General features: G+C 39.2%; 1 protein-coding gene across 7 annotated transcripts in view; it reads right to left on the reverse strand.

Moving 5' to 3' along the window:
- The window catches only part of lrch1 (leucine-rich repeats and calponin homology (CH) domain containing 1), a 254974-nt gene that overhangs the window by 113572 nt on the left and 118617 nt on the right, over positions 1-22785 (reverse strand). For all 7 annotated transcript variants that reach the window (XM_039745251.1, XM_039745248.1, XM_039745249.1 and 4 more), the window contains exon 3: positions 4958-5084. In XM_039745251.1, coding sequence (XP_039601185.1) covers positions 4958-5084 — 127 coding nt within the window. The remainder of the gene's footprint in view (positions 1-4957; positions 5085-22785) is intronic.

Here is a 22785-nt window from a genome sequence, read left to right on the forward strand (position 1 = left end):
CTGCTGTCAGGTCCAAGAAGCTCCGAAACTACAAGGTTAAAGCCGAAATTTCCACTTTAATCACAAAATACACGTTTTCACCGTGTCCTTTATTTTTTTCTCAGTGGCTCAAATATAACGCTATACATTATGTTGATGTTGTTAAGTTGCAAAAATTAAAAAATAAAAAAGACATATATAAATGACATGATACATTTTAAAAGTCTCACATACCATCTTTTGTGCTGTCTATTTTTTTTTTTTTGCAACTTCACATCGGCTACATAATGTATAGATAGTAAACAGAGACTCTGACGTCCGACTTTTAGCACACTGCGCCCCCCGACTTTTTGCTGGTACTGCAACTCGCGCGCTGCGCGCGTTAATTTCTGAGGACCTGCTCAGAGGACGCGTGAAATGAACGCTGGGAACGCGTGGCAGCCATGATGCGGGCGCGTACGCGTTCTGAGCATGAAGTATAAATGACCCCTAAGAGTTAGTCCATTTTATTCCGATTGATAAAAAAGCTTATTTTTAAGGTACATATTTAAAATGATCTCTTCCATTAACATAAAAAATCATTAAAAAATGATTGTAAATTAAGATAGTGATATACTCTTAATATTACACTGTAACAATGACTCTGTAAAAATCCATTGCTTACTTATCCTTTGCAATCCTATCAGTTGTATTGGAATATAGGAGGCATACTAAATGTCAATGCAATGACTTCCAAGAACACTATCTTGCAAATCACCTTCTTCGATTAATACTGCTAGTAATCATGAGCTACTACAAAGTAATGCTATTTCAGCACTAAGCAGTACAATAATGAACTGCTTAAAGTATTAATTTAACACTACAAAAAGTAACTTCAAATACTACAAGTAATTACATTTACAATGTATGTCAGGTCACTATTACTGTACTAAACCATAACATTTTCCACACTGCTAAAGTATTAGCTTTTTCAGTGTTACATTTACACTATGTAGTATGGAATTGAATTCTCACAGAAATTGTGCTAATTTTATACAAATAAATTTACTGTAAAGGTGTAAGAACAGAGATTGGTGATCACTACATCCAGGATAAGTAAAGAAAGATCATACCTCAAGTCTGAAATAGCAGATCTGTTCCTAGTCCTTGCACATAAATGTGATGGCTCACAGTTGTTGGATGAATAATTTAATAAACTTCCTGATTTAATGTACCCATCATGGAAGACGGCAAAGGAATTTGGAATAGCATTTTGATACAAATGACAATTTAGAACACTAGAAGAAACAAGCCAGGCCTGACTCACCGTGTTGCCATTATAGGTTCTGATATCCTGTGATAATGGACTGGATAAATAAGTTTAGACATATAGTAAGATACAGTGAACTCAGAGAATATTTGCAGCTTTTGAGCAGACATTTTGTGGCCATTTAGTCAGTATAAGCCTGCCTTACAACAAACCTTTACACATTGTGAAAGTTTGCTTAATAAACATTTTGTTTCTCTTCTTGAACTTAATTTTTGCACACATTGTGCAAAAAAAAAACACATAGGGTATCAGAGAAGATGATGGGTGATATTAGGTCCTAATATTTGCAAAGCTGTGTCTGCATTTCAGGGTGACAACTATTTTAAGGCAAGAGATATATACTCTTCTAAGGAAGTATAATATAATCCTGAGACACACATCTAAAGTTGGTTATTAAACAGTTACCACTAAGTAAACTAGACACCAAGAGGCAACTTGCAAGATATAGGAAGTAACTGCAGTCTTAATTAGCCAAGACAAGCTGTGCATACAACAAATACCTGCATACTTTATAATAATGTGCCTCACAAAAAAGTAATATAATTTTGGTGTATGTGACATCTCAGCCCTCAACTGTTCAAACCATATAGGAGAGAAATGATGATCTACTTTTATATAATTTAAAACAAAATTTCTGACAAACACTTTTTTTGAAGACTTGCATACAGACCAACTTTGTGTAATCTTTGTTAGCTTTAATAAGGCACCATTTGTGACTTCATTCCTTCCTTCCTTCATAATGACACATATGCTCGATATTGAAATGCACATTGTACACAGAAACACGTACAAATTCAAATTCATAAACTACAGAGCCATATGTACAGCTTATATTGTATTGTGAGACTTTGTCTCATACTCTGCATACATATACATTCCATAGGAAACCTTCATTAAACTGACTGTAACAGACCCCTGCGTAACTTCAACTTTGTGACTGATGCTTGAACATTATCCTGAAGAATTTGTTGATATTGGGTTGAACTCATCCGACCCTTGATTTTAACAATGGCTCCAGTCCTTGAAGTGGCCACACAGCCCCACAGCATGATGAATCCTCCACCAAATTTGACAGTAGGTAGGAGGTGTTTTTCTTGGAATGCGATGTTCTTCTGCCATGTAAAGCGCTTTTTGTAATGACCAAATAACTCAATTTTTGTCTCATCAGTCCAAAGCACTATGTTCCAAAATTAATCTGTCTTGTCTAAATGAGCATTTGCATACAACAAGTGACTGTTTGAGGCGTGACTGTAGAAAGGGCTTCTTTCTCATCACCCTGCTGTACAGATGTTCTTTGTGCAAATTGCTCTGAATTGTTGAACGATGTACAGATACACCATCTGCAGCAAGATGTTCTTGCAGGTCTTTGGAGGTGATCTGTGAGTTGTCTGTAACCATTCTCACAATCCTGCACATATGCCACTCCTGTATTGTTCTTGGCCTGCCAGATATGAGTTTAACAGCAACTGTGCCTGTGGCCTTCCATTTCCTGAATACATTCCTTACAGTTGAAACTGACAGTTTAAACCTCTGAGATAGCTTTTTGTAGCCTTCCCCTAAACCATGATACTGAACAATATTTGTTTTCAGATCTTTTGAGAGTTGCTTTGAGGATCCCATACTGTCACTCTTCAGAGGAGAGTCAAAGGAAAGCACAACTTGCAATTGACCACCTTAAATACCTTTTCTCAGGATTGGACATACCTGTCTATGAAGTTCAAGGCTTAACGAGCTAATCCAACCAATTTGGTGTTGCAAGTAATCAGTATTGAGCAGTTACTTGCATTCAAATCAGCAAAATTAAATGGGTACCCAAATTTTTGCACAACCAGTTTTTCATATTTGATTTAATTTTAAACTAAATACTACTTCACTAAAAATCTTTGTTCAGAAAACACCCCAGTACTCAAATGTTCCTAGGAAACTGAAAGACATACCACTGTTATCTATTTTGTTGAAAGTAGAGTAAATTACTATGCAGGCTGAGAGGGGTTCACAAACTTTTTCATGACTGTACCTCCTAGGTACTCCCCATTTGTCACGCATTCTTCTCCCTCTAGTCTCTCTTTTTTTTACAAATAACAGGATGACAGTAAATGTTCGCCTGATGCTCCATGACCACCCCCATACCAGGCCAGACTGTCATTACCTTGCTCTGTGACCTGCCTTTACCAAGTTGGTTTTTTTGGTAATGTACTACCTTAATTTATCTTTTTCTTAGGGACTTTTAGGATACATCAGGAGCCCCCTGGTTGCTTGTGATCCCAGTAATTCCTTATTTACTAGGATAGTTTGTGCCAATTACTTCATCCACTTGCCACTGTTGACACTTTTAGTATTCTGTCTTCCTAACTAATGCTAGGTTGCTGCCCAAGAGCAGGCGGTTGATACCCTTTTGTTTGTTCTCCACCTTCCAACCTTGCAGGCATGATTGCACCTTTAAGATTTTACACTTAACCTATTCATAGCTCACTGGATCTCGAGGCATGCAAGACCTATACCACTTCAAGGTAGGAATCAAGGGAGGGGTGGCTGAATCAATTACATGACAGGGCGTAGATTGAGGCTTTGCCTCAGGCGTGATGTCCAAAGTTCGATCCTTGCTAGGGGAAGCAAAAGTGTGTACGCCTGATGATCCCCAAACAGGGCGAAACGTGTCATTTATTGTTTGTATTATTCGATAGGTACAATGTAACATGTCTATGATCTGCTTCTCGCAACTGAGAGGATGTGGCAGATATCTGCTGACTGGCTGACCAAGCATAAGTGTTACCTGATAGGTGAACATCCAAATATCAGATCACGATCAGACCTATGCAAATATATTTATACTGTACATACAGAATGATGTTATCTACAATTGTGAAAAACAAAGACGTTATTAAAATGTAAGGTGAGATTAAATTTTCATTTATTTCATCTAATTGCCTTTGCATTTATGTATTTTAGTATTAAGCAGCGTTTAAATTATTTTATACAACCCCATCAATGTATAATATGCCAATAACAATAGGATTTTTTTTAATGGGATTAATCATTTTCCCATTATTTCTTATGGGAAAAATTTGTTTGGTATACATCCTGTTTTGTATAAGTCAAAGGATCTGGAACAGATTAAGGATGTATGCCGAGATACCACTGTACATTTATTTTGGTGGGCAGCTGGAACACCATGATTATGGGAGGACTGGGGGAGAGCACATGGAGTTTTATAGGGCTCTATTTGGTAGCACTAACGCCACACCCGGAAGTGCTGCTGGAAGAAGCTTGTTGGGTTCTGAAATCCTTCTGGTTGCCCTATAAAAGGAGCCAGTCACCACCACTCGATGACCTGAGTCTAAAGGAAGCAGACGAAGCTCTGGAGGAGGAGTGGAGGCGGAAGGACTGTTTGCAAAAGGGCTTGTGCTGGATTGTGTTCTGAACAAATAAACTGTGTCCTGTGTGCAAAGTCGTGTCCTGCCTCTCTGTGTCGGAGATAGGGTGGCTGTATGTGCCCTGGAAGTCATTATATACAGTATATATATATAGCATATACTAAGGAACAACTCATACACCTATTGTAACTATAAAACTAAAAGAAAAACAGCTTTAGTCTTGAGTTATTTTAGCATACAATTGGAACACAAGTAGAAACCCTCAAAAAGTAGAGTCCTCCAAAAATGTACATACCAATTCCATTAAGTCCTTTAACTGGCCAAGTTCTTCTGGCAAGGTACATAGTTTATTGTTACTTGCTATTAGAACTTTCAGTGGAAGACCACACAAGCACACTGGCAGTGCTGACAGTTGATTTCGGCTGAAAGAGACAAAAATGAAAAAGAAAAGTGAAATATAGCAACTGAATGTTAAGTTACACTTCAAGAGAAGCACAAGGAACAAATCACTTAATTTTATTGCATATTTGTCTAAGGTATAGTAATATTATCAGATAATAATGTCTATGTACATTATACTTTCCTTACATGCAATTGGGTAATAATTAGAAAGGGCGGTGTCCCTCTCACATAGTTTATATACACACACACACAAACGCACATAGAGGGGCAGGCAAAAGTAGGTTTACAGTTGTGAATGCGTGTGGCCGACAATTTGAAAAATTACAAGATTGTACCTAAGTGCATTGTGATATTCTTTTGAGATTCCTTGTATACACACACACACACACACACATATATATATACACATATATGCTTAGGACCAGGAAAGGGATGTCCAGGCTGGTTTACCACAATTATTTTTAAAAGGGCTCCCAGCCAATTAACAGGCCGGAAGTTCCATCTGGGATGCCACTGTGGTAAACCAGCCCGGACACCACCAGAAAGACACTGGCAGTTCCAAGCTACATACGCTTTATTTACAGAATTGTCTCACACACAACACAGTGCCCCCTGCACCAAACACCCATCTTAAGTCCGGGCTCTCAATGGTCCTTCCTTCACCGCCTCTGCTCCTCTCTCCCGAGCTTTGTCTTCTTCCTCCCAACTCCGGCTCTCGACTGGAGGAAGGCTGCCTCTTTTATATCTACCCGGATGTCCTCTAGGTGCCCTCTGATGAACTTCCTGCGGCACTTCCGCCACACCAGGAAGCACTTCCGGCAGAACTTCCGGGTGTGGTGGAAGTGCTGACATCCAGGGCTCCTCAATCCCCTGGGCGTCCCCTTGTGGTGGCCATGGACCCCAATAGAGTTGAGCTTCCATGCTTGGTTCCCGTGGTCCCATGCAGACCAGGGCGGCTGCCCTCTCGTGGACCAGGGGAGGTATAAACCCTCTCCCGGTCCTTCCTTATATATATATATATATACTAGCAAAACACCCGCTTCAGCAGCGGAGAAGTAGTGTGTTAAAGAAGTAATGAAAAAGAAAAGGAAACATTTTGAAAATAACGTAACATGATTGTAAATGTAATTGTTTTGTCACTGTTGTGAGTGAGGAGTGTTGCTGTCATATATATATATATATATATATATATATATATATATATATATATATATATATATATATATATATATATATATATATATATATATATATATATATATATGTAATGGATGGCGCCATTTATCCCGCCAATCCCCCAAGCTGCCAGGTGAAGCCCTCCTTGCAGCGAGGAGGTCCCCAGAAGACCAGCAGGGCATCATGGACATTGGAGTTTTTATGCAAAGCCCTGCTGGATGCCGTGGGGGCCACAGGAGGGAGCTGCAGGGAGGACCGAGGGCTTCTTCGTTCCCTGCGACCCGGAGGTTCGTCACAGGAAGAGCGACAGACTTCCGGGTTGAAGAAAGGGACTATTTACCCTGACCCGGAAGCGAAAAGGACTTGTGGACTATTGGGCAGAAACACTTCCGGGTCAGGGAGTATAAAAGGACTATGGGAACTCCCAGACAACGAGCTGAGCTGGGTGGAAGGGTGGCAACGCGTCTGGGAGCTGGAGGATTGATTTATTGTTTATTATTGTGTAGTATTGTAATAATATGAGTATTGTGGAGAAGAGTGTGCTTTGTGCACTGTGGGAGAAAAATAAAGTCAACTTGAGGACTTTTACCTGGTGTCTGGAGTCGTGGACAGGGGTTCAAGGGAGTGAGGCGCCCCCTATCGTTCACAGTGGCGTAGTCGGCAGGATACTCTAGCGTCGTTTGCAGAGGACCTGAATCAAAACTTTCTGTGGGAAACGAACCCCGAGAAGACTACGGAATCAGGAATCACCACAGCATCGCCAGAACCCGAAAACGCCGAGTCCAAAATGGGGAAAAAAGAAGGGCAAGCAAAGCGAGAACGCCAGCGGGATTGCCGTAGGTGCAATGGCCGACGCTTGGGAGGAGTTAAGGAGAGGCCTTACAAGTCCGGAGAAACCTCCAGGAAGCAACGATCCCTCTAAGGTACGTGCGGGAACGACTTTAAAAATCCTTTTATTGTTTCTCACCTTGTCCCGCATGTACCTTGGAGATGACCACCTGGAGGCTCCGAGGGAAAAGGAGACTGCCCCGAAAACGACGGCCTTCTCTTGTCGAAGCCAGAGCACCTAGAAATCGACTTCCGCATGATGGCAGCCGACAAGGGACACGGTAGCAAACCCGGTGCATTCTGGGAAGGAGGAGCTCCGCGTCCTGCTGTTTGCACCTTCAAGCCCGAAGGAACGGACTTGGTCTTTCCGAAGGGGAAGGGGGTGGCGAGCGAGGCATCGCTCAACACACAAGAAGGTAAGGAGGGTTGGAAGGTAGCTGATCGGGATGTCGAAAAAATATTAAAGGCAGACCGCAGTTCGCCGAAGAAGGCAACTCGACCCTCTGAGAACTCCAAATCCCAGAAGCCTCCGCGAGACCCGTCAGAGCACGTGTGCTAAGGCGGCGTGCTCATTGGCTCCCGGTCGGCAGGTAACACGAACGAGGAAGTGAGTGTTCTGCCAGTCGAAATGAATAATTATATAAACTTGCGGGAGCTCGAAAAACTAATCGAGCCCGTAGCGAGTGTCTTGCAGGTCCTGACGACCATTGAATAGATCGTCGGGGATTTGGGAGCGGCAGCCAGAGAGCCGTTGGAGAAGGTGAGGGCCTACGTGCGGCGATTTGGTGGGAGCCTCCCGTAATGAATGATGCGGCGATACAGGTAAGCGAGACCCGTATCGTATATAATAGAGGGACGCGGTGTGATCCGGGCCCGCGTTTAATAAGTAGCGGGTGCCAATACACGGCGCACCCTACAAGAGAGGTCGGTATGCGTTAACCGAGTGGTCGGCGGAAGGGCTAATCGATCTGGGACAGCTAGACGGTGCTGACTCCCGGAGCGAGGCAGCCCTGAAGATGCCGCTACGGTAATTTGTAAAAGTAAAGGGGTGCAACAGTAAAGGGTCTCTTTACTTAATAGAGAGACTCAGACTGTGGACAAGCCCCAGATTAAGCAGGAGATCCCGAAAATAAAACGGGGGTCTCCTGACAAGAAAGGGAAAGAAGCAAAAAGAGAAAAAGCACCAGTAGAGGCGGCAGGGGTTTCTCTCCCAGCAAAAGGGGCGGACCTAACAGTTCCTTATTGTTTTCAGTCCCGTAGGGGAAGAATACCAGGAGGACAGAGGCAGTGTTACGGGTGCCGAAGGGTGGGCCATATTTGGCGGAACTGTCCTTGGAGAGAGGGAGACAAGATGTCAATTTGGAATAATATTCCCCCTAGGTTCTCCAGGGACCAAGATGTTCGTTTTAATCAAGGCTCAACCAGGACGCCCTCTTGAGGAAGACTTCCCTCTCGGGGCAGGCCGCTCCGAATAATAATTCGTCACTGGGGAATACTGTAATGGATGGCCGGCCATTTATCCCGGCCAATACCCCCAAGCCGCCAGGTGGAGCCCTCCTTGCAGCGAGGACGTCCCCAGAAGACCAGCAGGGCATCATGGACATTGGAGTTTTTATGCAAAGCCCTGCTGGATGCCGTGGGGGCCACAGGAGGGAGCTGCAGGGAGGACCGAGGGCTTCTTCGTGCCCTGCGACCTGGAGGTTCGTCACAGGAAGAGCGACGGACTTCTGGGTTGAAGAAAGGGACTATTTACCCTGACCCGGAAGCGAAAAGGACTTGTGGACTATTGGGCAGAAACACTTCCGGGTCAGGGAGTATAAAAGGACTATGGGAACTCCCAGACAACGAGCTGAGCTGGGTGGAAGGGTGGCAACGCGTCTGGGAGCTGGAGGATTGATTTATTGTTTATTATTGTGTAGTATTGTAATTATATGAGTATTGTGGAGAAGAGTGTGCTTTGTGCACTGTGGGAGAAAAATAAAGTCAACTTGAGGACTTTTACCTGGTGTCTGGAGTCGTGGACAGGGGTTCAAGGGAGCGAGGGCGCCCCCTATCGTTCACAATATATATATATATATATACACACACATATAGACATATATATATACATATCCATACATATATACATATATATACACACACATATAGATATATACATATTTATACATATATATTGTCACGCTTGGGTCACAGATTTGCACAGAGACACAGGAGGTCGTAGAAACAAGAAGGATTTTTATTCAAACACTGCAAACACATGAGCTTAAACGTGCTCCATGACAAGTCAGAGATGACAGTTCCGCTAGGAGCAGAGAGAGATAAAAGCAAACAATTAATTCCAAAACTTACAGGCGCTGCGCAAGGCTTATAAGTCGGCGCAGTACCGCGCGAGGCTTGTATTATACGTTATAGTGCAAGGATAAGGAGCAATGTGAGGGTAGTCAGTGTTTCAGGGTTTGTGGTTTTCCCAGGGGCGTCTGTCTCTATTTGGGGTGCGATCAGCCCTCCAGCTCACAATATATAAATATCTACATATACACACATACATATACATACATACATACACACAAATACATATATATATATACATACACACACATATATAAACATGTATATACATATACATACATATCTACATATATACATATACACACATATATCTATACTAATAAAAGGCAAAGCCCTCACTGACTGTCTGACTGACTCACTCACTGACTCACTCACTCACTCATCACTAATTCTCCAACTTCCCATGTAGGTAGAAAGCTGAAATTTGGCAGGCTTATTCCTTACAGCTTACTTACAAAAGTTAAGCAGGTTTCATTTCGAAATTCTACACGTAACGGTCATAACGGTCGATAACGGTCAACAACGTCCGCCATGTTGAACTTTCTTATTTATGGCCCCATCTTCACGAAATTTGGGAGGCAGATTCCCTGCGCTAACCAAAACCGATGTACGTACTTATTTCGGTGGTATGACGCCACTGTCGGCTGCCATATTGAATTTTCCAAACGTCACTAATTCTCCAACTTCCCGTGTAGGTAGAAGGCTGAAATTTGGCAGGCCCATTCCTTACAGCTTACTTACAAAAGTTAAGCAGGTTTCATTTCGAAATTCTACGTGTAACGGTCATAACGATCAACAACGTCTGCCATATTTAACTTTCTTATTCATGGCTCCATCTTCACGAAATTTGGTAGGCGGCTTCCCTGCGCTAACAGAAACCAATGTACATACTTATTTCGGTGATATGACGCCACTGTCAGCCGCCATATTGATCTTCCCAACGTCACTAATTCTCCAACTTCCTGTGTAGGTAGAAGGCTGAAATTTGGTACTTATTTCGGTGGTATGATGCCACTATCGGCCACCATATTGAACTTTTAACGGAAACTGATGTCCGTACTTATTTCGTTGGTCTGACACCACTGTCAGCCGCCATATTGAACTTTCCAACGTCACTAATTCTTCAACTTCCTGTGTAGGTAGAAGGCTGAAATTTGGCAGGCCCATTCCTTACAGCGTACTTACAACAATTAAGCAGGTTTCATTTTGAAATTCTACGCGTAATGGTCATGACGGTCAACAACGTCCGTGATCTTGCTTTCTTATGTATGGCCCCATCTTCACGAAATTTGGTAGGTGGCTTCCCTGAGCTAAACGAAACCAATGTACATACTTATTTCGGTGGTATGACGACACTATCAGCCGCCATATTGAATTTTCCAACATCACTAATTCTCCAACTTCCCGTATAGGTAAAAGGTTGAAATTTGGCAGGCTCATTCATTACAGCTTACTTACAAAAGTTAAGCAGGTTTCATTTTGAAATTTTACGCGTAATGGTCATGACGGTCAACAACGTCCGTGATCTTGCTTTCTTATTTATGGCCCCATCTTCTCGAAATTTGGTAGGCGGCTTCCCTGCACCAACCGAAACCAATGTACGTACTTATTTTGGTGGTATGATGCCACTGTCGGCCGCCATATTGAACTTTTCAACAGTCTTTGTTACTTATGGGCCCATCTTTAAGAAATTTGGTACATGGGTTCCCAACGCTAACTGAATCCTACTTACGTACATATATATGTCCATAGCCTGCAGCTCGGTCACCGTGTGAGGCGGCATTGGGTCCCCCATCCCAACGCCTCCCACATTGTTGGCTGCCTGCCTATATAAGGCCGTCCATCGCTCCAGTCTCTACATTCCCTTCCTTGCTTCGCCACGGGATTCACGTCTCCCTACTGATAACTACAGCCTTTTTGTTTAATCCACGGCTTCTCCGCTGTTTTATTGTTCATTTATTACGATTATAGTTATTGTGTAGGTATTTTAGACTTACTTTACATTGCTCAGGTACCCATTTCCTTTATCATTCCAACCCCCATTACCATGTCTATCGAGATGATCACTATCGATCAAAGAACTATCACTTACCAAGTGGTTTCCATGCCCGGAGATACCACCTACCTTTTCCATTCTCTTTGTTACATATTGCACGGCCATATCAGGCTCACTCTTGATATCCGGAGGAACATTGTGTCTTATGTATTGAATGACTGGGACAGGTTCAAGGTGTGGACTGATGACGGTACAGGAGATAATTATACTATACAGGAGCACTATAAGAGTGAAATGCTTAAGCCCTTCACCTATGGTTCTGCATGCGAGTTGATGGCTGTCGCTGAATTGTTCGGTTGTCGCTTTCAAGTGTACCGAAATGGCCAAATATTTTACACCTTTCGACAACCGCAAATGCCTCTTAAACATCTTAGATTCACAGGTGACGATTTCAGTAGTGGACACTTTGATGTTTATGAACTCTCAAAAGCTGGATGTGATTTTATCGCTGAAACCGGTTGTGTGCTTTCAACGCTTGACAGATGCCGAATGTCACTACAACAAATCCTGCAAATACTGTCGTAATTGAAACAAACCATAAAACTCAAACCGATTATGACAGCAGCAATCCAAGCTGTGAGATTTGAGACAAGATTACTGTTCACATGGCCAACTGTTAGTTGCATGCTCAAGAGTAAGCTCAGCGCACAGCTTGGTCATGTTACAACCGGAGGGCCGAACTGACAACATGGTATACAAAGAGATCCTTAACAAATAATTATTGGCATATTTTCCCTCAGTTTAAAAGGTTAAATTTTCTTCTTAATAAAATTTTAATGCAGTACTTCACAGCTGAAGCTGGTATTTTACTAGTGTATATATATATATATATATATATATATATATATATATATATATATATATATATATATATATACACACACAGTAATCCCTCGCAATATCGCGCTTCGACCTTCACGGTTTCACTCTATCGCGGATTTTAAACGTAAGCACATCTAAATATATATCACAGATTTTTTGCTGGTTCGCAGATTTCTGCAGACAATGGGTCTTTTAATTTATGCTACACGCTTCCTCAGTTTGTTTGCCCTGTTGATTTCATACAAGGGACGCTATTGGCGAATGGCTTAGAAGCTACCCAATCAGAGCATGTATTACATATTAACTAAAACTCCTCAATGCTATAAGATATGCATCCCGCGCGGAGCTTGATTCTTTGCTTGTCTCTGCCTCTCTCTCACCCTCTCTGACATTCTCTGTGCCTGACGGAGGGGCTGTTTGCACAGAGGCTGTTTGCTTAAAAGATACTGAAGCTCCTCTAAAAAAATGCCGCTTTATTGCGGTGCTCGGCATATTTAAAAGCACAAAAGCACACGTATTGATTTGTTGATTGTTGCTTTAATCTCGCTCTCTCTCTCTGACGTTCTCTGCACCTGACGGAGGAGATGTGAGCAGAGGTGCTGTTTGCACAGAGGCTGTTTTCTTAGAAGATACTGATGCTCCTCTAAAAAATGCCGGCAAACTTAAAAGCACACGTATTGATTTTTTGATTGTTTGCTTTTCTTTGAGAGCGCTCTCTCTCTCTCTCCCTCTGAAATTCTCTGCTCCTGAAGACAAGAAGATCTATTTGCATTCTTTTAATTGTGAGAAAGAACTGTCATCTCTGTCTTGTCATGGAGGACAGTTTAAACTTTTGACTAAAGGGTGTTATTTCATGTCTAGAGGGCTCTAATAATGTTAACAGTGTGGGAGAGTTTATAAGGGCTTAAAATATATAAAAATAACTACACAAACATATGGTTTCTACTTTGCGGATTTTCGTCTGTCGCGGGGGGTTCTGGAACACAGAGGGATTACATTTTATATATATATATATATATATATATATATATATATATATATATATATATATATTTATTATGGACGATGGCCTGCCAGTCATCCCGGCCAATACCCCCAGGCCAACAGATGGAGCCCTCCCTGCAGCACAGAGGTCCCCCAAATGCCAGCAGGGAATCATGGACATTGTATCCTTTACAGCCTTGCTGGATACCTTGGGGGCCAACAGAGGATGCTGCTGGGAGGCCCAGGGACTCTTACGTGCCCTATAACCTGGAAGTACGTCTTAGTCACAGCGACAGGGGAAATTACATACTTACATAGTCTATTGTATTGATTATTGATTGTGATATATGAGTATTGTGGAGTGGAGGGTGCTTGTGCACTACTGTATTATCCAAATAAATAATAATTGGACTTTTACCTGGTGTCTGGTGTCTAGTCTGAGGATTCAAGGGGACGACAGTGCCCCCTATCTGTCACTATATATACATATTACTCTCTCTCATATTTATATATATATATATATAAATATATATATATATATATATATATATATATATATATATATATATATATATAGTATGCATACACACATATAATTTCTATGGGACTCTTCTTTTGTCAATATGAGAAGTATCACAGAACTAGTATTTATTAAGTTAAAATGAAATGTAAACCATTGGGTGGATGGTAAGATGCTATGTTTCACCAACGATGCAAGCAAAAGTTAAAATAAATTTTCACATATGTATTTTAATTTTCAAAAATGTGTATGTAACAATTGCTAAGGAATCTTTCTGAAACACTGGAAGAGAAGGGGCAAAAAATATAGAAAAATGGAGAAAAACCATCTATACTTAAATTAGAGTAAGGCAGCATCTACAATATGTTGTTTGAGCTTTTGAACAGAAATGATGGTGTAATAAAACATTACAGCCATCAAATGGAAAGTAAGAAGATAGGAAAAATGTAAAAAATTGAATATTTTAAATATGGGTACCAATACACAAAATATAGGACAGACGAGTTAAAGAAATGTTGAATAAACACAATAAATGCTGTATAATCTCAGTTAATATATACTGTAAATATATAACAAAATCACTTACTCTGCAGCCGTGGTTCTTAAGTTCATTCTCTGTTTACCACTGTGGCTTCAGGATTTTATTCAAACCAGTTTCACAAATTAATGAGACAATCTTATAATTTACTGTTCAACTCCACTCATTTTGCATTAGAAAAGAACTCTTCTATGTTATATTGAGAGGAAATTCAAATATTTTCACAATAGCTATAATCTTTACCTTTCTTTTACTATTTTCTTTTCAATTCCCCTTTTTCTGTGGAGTTTGTGCCAATAAATGTATCCAAATAATAACAATTAGTGACAGGCAATGCAGAGACAGGTGGAAATGACACTGAATGCTAAAAGGAGAGCAGGAGCTTCAGGATCATGTACGTTCAATTGCTTCTATTACTTACTATAGACAATACATAAAAATTGCTGATATTTCCAAATGCATTCAGAAATTTATGGGCTAGCATTGATTTATAGAGTATTAAAAAGTGCATGTAATATTTAAAGAAACAAAATAAAGGAAAAAAGTTCAAGCAGCAATGTTTTTTTAGAATACAAATGCTTTCTGAGTAAAACACTCTGATTTCAGGTCACTATAATAACAAGAACAACATATTATCTCTTGATCAGGCTTACCTTACTGCATTGCTCATGCACACATTTAAACAATGTGAATGTCTAGTATTAGATTTTGCTTTTGTTAATCCTTTTGGAGTCAACCTAACCCAATGCTGAGACTAGATAACTGTTAATGAAAATAACGTTAATTCTAATCTGAATAAATAAACCCGTTTGCCTTTCTACATGATTTGTTGTGTCTTCCAATTTATTGTATTGAGGAAGTGCATGCTATCCTACAAGGCCTAAAAAAAAACGACAGATCAATAAAACAATGATTAGTACCAAAACTATGTTTATCACCACAAACTGACCAATTCAACAAACATGGTTATTTGGAGATCTGCTAAGATTGAAATACAGTCACCTTTATTTTTGCCTGAGAAGTAAAATAAACAAATAAATAGAGACTAGGGTTTGCGTTGACTGGACTAGAATTCAAGATTCTAAAACCATTTTAATAAAAAAATAAATATTACATGGTTTATTTTATTTTAATAAAAAATCCACAATATGCTTTAAAATGTATTTCATTTCTGCAAGCAAAATATTTTTGGTATATCTCATCAGAGACACATTTTACTTAATATTCTGATGAGAAAGAATTATATTTATCTCAATGGGAAACTAACAATTCAAGTATACACTAAACAAAAAAGTTAAGCTGTAAGATATTGTGTTCACCATTTGACTGCAACAACAACAAATCTTGGTGCTAGTATAAAAATGCCCCTGTGTTGAAAAATGTAAAAATGTCCTAAAACAGTTTTAAATGTTGTCTTATTTGAATACTTTAGACAAGCAGTGTGTTATTGTGGTTAGGACTTTGGACCTCAAACCAAGAAGGTGTAGGTGTGACCATTATAAAGGCACTTCATCTGCCTGTGATCAAATTGGAAAAACAAAAGAGGCCAACCTAAATGAGTCAAAACTTGTTGAAACAAGTGTTAGAAGTGTCAAAAAAAGTTCTTGACACAAGACTAATTCATCTTACCTTAACTACAAAAAGAACATGGAATCAGAACCATTAACAATTAGGTATTCACAAAACATGAAAGACTTTAAATACTTCTGAAACATACAGATGGAGTCAGCTGTTTGGGTGCATGTGGGCAGCTGATTCCATAAGCAAGGGCTATACATGAAAAGTATGGACTGAAATATCATGCTATGTAGTGGTGGTGATATCACCAGATGCCATAAGGAGCATGTAAAAGTATACAATAAACTGTGTGCTTATCTGAGAAATGTTAAACTTAAAACAGTGTCTTCCTTCTTTCATTATGAATAGGTAGAAGACACATAAACAAACTGTTAAATCTGAAAATTAAAATTTAAACAAAACTGACAATGATCAGGCCAAGTGAATTGCTGTCAAATTACAGTTTGACGTTATGTATTCAATACTTTCAGTTTACATATATACTGTACATATTAACAGGTACAGTACTGCTTAAATATTTATATTGTCACACACGTGCCTTTAGGAGACAGCTAAAGGGCCTGGGGAACTATAATACTACACCAGACCAGGGAGTCGCAGGGTGTGCTGACTGTCTCTCTCAGTTTCTTGCAGACCATTCCCAGGAAGTCTCACCAGATTCCGACGTCTCTGATGATGTCATCCCCAGCTCCGGCACCTCTGATGATGTCACTTCCGGTTCCGGACTAGATGGCATCATTTCCTTCCCAAGCCCTTAAAACTGCCATCTTAGCTCTGAATGATCAGTTCTGTTTTGGATTCAGTCTTGTGAACATCTCTGTTCAAATATCTAAAAACTTTTTGCAGCTGGGAAATAATATATGAGTGGCTGCCCCAAACCTTTATGATGTCTGGAGACTCATTCTTATTACAATATGCTCTGAAATATTTATTGTAAACATGCCCTATTGAGTACTGTCCAAATATGAATTATTTTGAAAACTAATATCACTTAAAATGAAGGGTTATGAGAGATTTGTAAAATATTTAATTACCTGCATTGGTTTGATTTTTTTAACCTACAATATTCTTATTTTCGATGCTTACTATATGAATAATGTACATATTAAATTAGAATGTAACATAAAATTAAAAATTTGTATAGACTTCATCTGGCCAAAACCATGAAATGGAATAAACAGGTCCATTAATCTTATGCTACATTTTTTTATAAAACCAAAAATTATCACTGAAAATATTCTGCAGTATTTGTTTCTGCATAATACATCCCAACCCTGCACCTTTTGATTTAAATTGTGATTAAAGCTTTACCCAGCATACCATATACGTATTTAGTGCATGCGCTACATGGTGACTGAAAAAAACAGATCTCTTCTTTCACAAAAATCTGCCAAATCTTTAAAAACACGCAAATCTCAAAAGAAACAACAGAAATAAAACACATGCACGTATTAGATAAAAAAAAAAAATTATTTAGCTTGGCTTTTAGTGCTAAATTAACTTTTGTACAAACTTTTAAGGCACAGGACAACAACACAAGAATTTCTGTCCTAAAATTAAAAACAGGAACATGGGCAAATTTGTTGTCTGTTGCTGTGTCCAGGGGCCTCATGTATAACGGCGTGCGTAGAACTCGCACTATAACATGGCGTAAGCACAAAAGCCGAAATGTGCTTACGTACAGAAAAATCCAGATGCAGGAATCTGTGCGTACTCCAACTTCCACGTTCTTCCTCTACATAAGGAAGAGACACGCGCTTTATATAACGCCCCAACTCCTCCCAGAATTATGCCTCTTTGAATATGCAAATGAATATAAATCGCCCTTAAACTCAGCCTTCTGTGAAAAGAGAATGGGAAAAGCACGGGGGGAAATATAAGAATTTCAGCGAATACCATGTGGAGGCAAAGGAAAAACATACTATTTGTTCAAATAAACCGTGGTATAATCAACAAAAGGAAGTTGATCGAGTGACATAGCGTGTTGGAGAAACTTGAAAGCTCACGTTCACAAAATCGCACAGTGCCGGAAATAAAAAAGTCACATATCAAAGTCGCCGTGAAAAGCCGAGTTGTAGCCCACTGTCTGAGTGTCATATGAAAGCTTATTAGGGTACAGAGAAAAAAGGCACACAGTGGGGAAAAAGCACAAAATGTCAACTTCAATCTCGACATTTCCACTTTAATCACGTAGTTTATTTTGTCATTAAAGTAGAACATCATAAACTTCATCTTAAAATCGTTTAATTAACCAGTTTCTCAAATCACATCGTAATTAAAGTAGCACGTTAAATGCTTTGTTTTGTATTTGATCTTCTATGTGCCTATGTGTGTGAATCACTACTTGCTTCTTAAACCGGCTCTCTTCCTCCAACTGGACACAGAATCCATTACATTCGTGATATTACAGCTCTCTAAATAACTAAAATACTGAGATGTATACGTGATATAATTTTCATGATGATAGGAGTTAAAGCACGTTATTAAACATGTGTTTCACTTTGATGAAATAATTTATTGCAGCAGTACTCAAGGGCGGCTCTAGGCTTGTGGTGGCACTGGGCAGAGGAAGAATCGGTGGCTCCTTCGCCCGACAATGTCAGTAAAGTAGCTTATGCACGGTGGATGGCTTCGTCCGTTGCAGACACTGCATAGCCGCCTCGTGCTCATGACACAAGCATTTAACTTTTGCCGAAATTTGTCGCTGCGTTTTTAGCTGTGTTGTTATTTTCTCTTTCTGTGTTATATTCAATATATATTGGCGTAGCCATCACTGCAGTCAGTGCTTTTCTTTCCCCAAGTAACCGATCGCCACACAATCAGCTCTGTAATAGAAGTTAAGCCATCTGTAAGCTTAGCGCCGATTCTTCAAAACATTTAAGGAACACTGAAATATCTTCGTAGTACATGTTTAATCATTCTATCCTTAACGACACTCCTAGTGAAGAATATAGATTATTTAAATGAAGTTAAAGTTTTATTTGTATAATTTAATAAACATATTTTGCTGCATTTCACCTTAAAAATGATATCGTCATCATATGTAAATACGCGCTTTATAAAGTGGCTCAGGTTGTGCAATATTATAACTGTAGTGCAAGTTTACAGTGGGGTGATTGTACTTATAAGTACAAACAGTTCTACAAGGTGCAATTGATTGAGTGCATTTAAAGTTCTTGGGATGAAACTGTTTCTGAACCGCGAGGTCTGTACAGGAAAGGCTTTAAAATGTTTTGCAGTGGCTGAGACAGCGCATCCTTGAAGCTGTATACCGATAATTCTCTTTCCGATCAGCTGCTACTGTGATTCACACTCAGATACAGTGATATAAATACTCCGAGTGGTGCAGTGAGAGGAATATGGAAAAAGATGATCCGCTGTGGCAACTCCTAACGGGAGGAGCTGAAAGAAGAAGAAGGTGCAGTAAGAGTAACAACGCTAAAGTAGTTATGGTATTTGGAATACTATGGCTGTTCCCTGGACCATTATATTGTTACAAGTTAATTACAATCAGATGCGTTACACTAATAAACAATATGCGGTTAGTTTCAGTGTATTTATAAAGCCGCGTCAGGAAAATAATGAGTAACCACACAGGAACAGTACCATTGCTTTGACACTGGGTGCCGCCAGTCTGCAAAACCGAGCGGAGAACTCATTGTCTCTTCATTCTATAGGCAGAAAATTCTGAAGCATTCAAGATAAAGGAAAACATATAAAGGAAAATTTGTACAGTACATGACCTTGATGTTTACAATATTTGTACAAGTGCAGAGGTTTACATTCGAAAAGGAACTTATATTATATCTTAAAATCATGCATAAAATCATCTTTGACATTACATAATGTGCACTTTATGTACATGTAGATGTTTGTATAAATATGTAAATATACAAAACAATGTACAGTATATGTCTGCAGGGACAATTAAAAAATAACAGTGACATATTTATTACTGATCATATTTACTGTTGACTACATCATACACAAAGCATACAATTAAGCTGGCAGAAGACACCCATACTTCCTAGCCCCCTCTAATGCTAGAAAAATATTTTGACAACAGACTATTCAGTCCAACATAGCTAATCTGTTCAATTAGTGTTAAGAATAATAAAGTAACAGCTGACATCAACTTTCCTGATTCCCTTCATTATACAGGTCTGCAAAAAAATTTTTTTTTTTCAGGTGCCAAGGTTTTTTGAATGGAATTAGGGTATTTTGAGGGTGCTGAATTCAAAAATCCCATTACTTTTGCTGAATTTGTTCTAGTTTTTGAGATAATGGACATTCATAAAAATAACGTATTACCCCAATGCGACTTGTGTGTGATAACAAATGCAAAAGTTTTTGATCCATCTTTTGACTCTTTAACAGTCTTAGGTAATGAAAAATCCCATATAATTATTTTGTATTTCAATTTGTACGCCTACAATGCTATAAAAGCGACTTTTTGAAGTCAGTATTCAACTGTGAATTTGCAGAGGAAAGAAGTCGGCTACAGTATAAGTTTGTCAACCCAGTCTTGGTTTATACCCAAAAAGTTCTGTCTTAATAAGTATATAAATACATGTAAAAATTATGACTTCATCAAGAAGAGCCTGCATCAACAATCCTGATGTATTCTGCTACATCTGTGGAGAGTACATGGCTGAAAAACAAAGAAGAAATATCACAGACTTTGTGCATCGAGTATACCTGGCTTATTTTGGAGTACAGCTTGGAGACCAGGATAAGTCTTGGGCTCAACATATGGTTTGCAAAACATGTGTGGAGCACCTACGAGAGTGGACAAAAGGTGAAAGAAAAGGTTTAAACTTTGGTGTGCCAATGGTATGGAGAGAACCAAAAGACCACCATGATGATTGTTATTTTTGTGTTGTAAAAATTAAAGGCTTTAATCGTTACAAGAAAGCTCGGTGGGATTATCCTGATTTGGAATCAGCAAAACGACCTATTCCACATGGCAATGACGTTCCCATACCAGTGTTTCCCAGACTACCAAACCAGCCACTGTCAGACTCTGAAGAGAGGCACGGATTGGAGTATATGGCAGGTAGTTGCAGTGGAAGTGAATTTGAGGAAAGCTCTTCGACGCCTCAACCATTAAGCCAAAAAAAAATTAAAGACCTGATTTGAGATTTACATCTGTCCAAGCAAGCATCTGAACTTTTAGCGTCCAGACTTAATGAACAAAATCTTATAAAGGCAGAAGTTAAAATTACAGCCTATCGGACAAGAGAAGAGAAGAGAGGCTTCTCCCATATTTCAACCAAGAGGAAGAACTTGTATACCTCAAAGATATCCCAGGAATTGTACTCTAAATGGGACTAACAGAATATCGACCAGAAGACTGGCGGCTTATAGACAGCTCCATTAGAAGCTTGAAATGTGTTCTCTTGCACAATGGTAACCGTTATGCGTCTCTTTCCATTGCTCACCCAACAAAACTTAAAGAAGAATATGAAAATGTAAAAATCGTATTACAGAAAATCCATCATCATGAACATCAGTGGTCAATTTGTGTTGATCTGAAGATGGTGAACTTCTTGCTTGGATAGCAATCTGGATACACAAAATACCCATGCTTCATGTGCCTCTGGGATAGCAGGGCAAAGCAACATCATTGGACAAAAGTGTCATAGCCTACAAGGAAAGAAATGATTGTTGGCGCTGCGAATATCATCAACAAGTCACTGGTGGACAAGAACAAAATCATTCTCCCACCGCTTCATATTAAGCTAGGATTGATGAAGCGATTTGTTAGGGCTTTGGACAAAATGGGTAATTGCTTCAAGTGCATTTGTAGATCATTCCCTGGACTGAGCATGGAAAAACTAAAAGCTGGAATCTTTGATGGTCCTCAAATTCGTAAACTCATGAACGATTCCAATTTTACCAAATTCATGAATGACACTGAGGCTTCGGCCTGGAAGAGTTTTGTCTCTGTTGTAAAGAACTACTTGGGTAATCACAGAGCAGACAATTATGAAGAATTGGTGCAAGATATGCTTGCTAACTTCAGAAATTTGGGAGTTAATATGAGCATAAAGAGGCACTCTTAGTCATAGCCATTTAAACATACTGTATTTCCAGATAACCTTGGAGAATTCAACAAGGAACAAGGCAAGACGTTCCACCAGGATATGAAGGTGATGGAGGAGAAATATCAAGGCCAATGGGACATACACATGATGGCAGATTATTGTTGGGAGTCTCCAACGTGATTGTCCTGATGACACACATAAAAGGAAATTGCATAAACAGCATTTTTTGAAGCACTTACATTAATAACAATTAATAATATTGTATTAATTAATCAAATCATACATAATTTTCCCTGTCACTGTTAGATATTTTTAATTTCTTTTTTGTATGATGTTAGATTGTTTACTTACTAGTTGTAACTAAAATAAAAATATTCTTGCAATTCTGAATGCTTTTCAAACGTGTTGCGTTTATTAAATAATTAACTATTAAATATCTCAGAAACTAGAGCCAATCTGGCAAAATCAAAATCATATTCTTAATCAGCACCATAAACTTAATATAAAACCGTTCAGACATTGTTGGCACCAAAATCACTGTATACCTATTATCTTTAAAATGATTATCATTCATGGAGCCATGGAATAGGAATGCTGATTCTCTGCAAGCAGTACTAAATATATGTAACTAGCAGAAAACTTAATCATAATAGCTGTGTTATGTTATGCAAGTAGTCAATTTAGTCACAAAAAAAAGATGGAAATAGTTGATAAGACAAATTTCCCCAACTTGTTGATAAACAAGGTAGTCAAAGTGAGATATGGCAATACTTTGCTTATAAGGCAAATGAAAAACATTAACTTGAAACTTTAAAAGGATTAT

The sequence above is a fragment of the Polypterus senegalus genome, chromosome 2, assembly GCF_016835505.1.
Source record: "Polypterus senegalus isolate Bchr_013 chromosome 2, ASM1683550v1, whole genome shotgun sequence".
NCBI lineage: Eukaryota > Metazoa > Chordata > Cladistia > Polypteriformes > Polypteridae > Polypterus > Polypterus senegalus.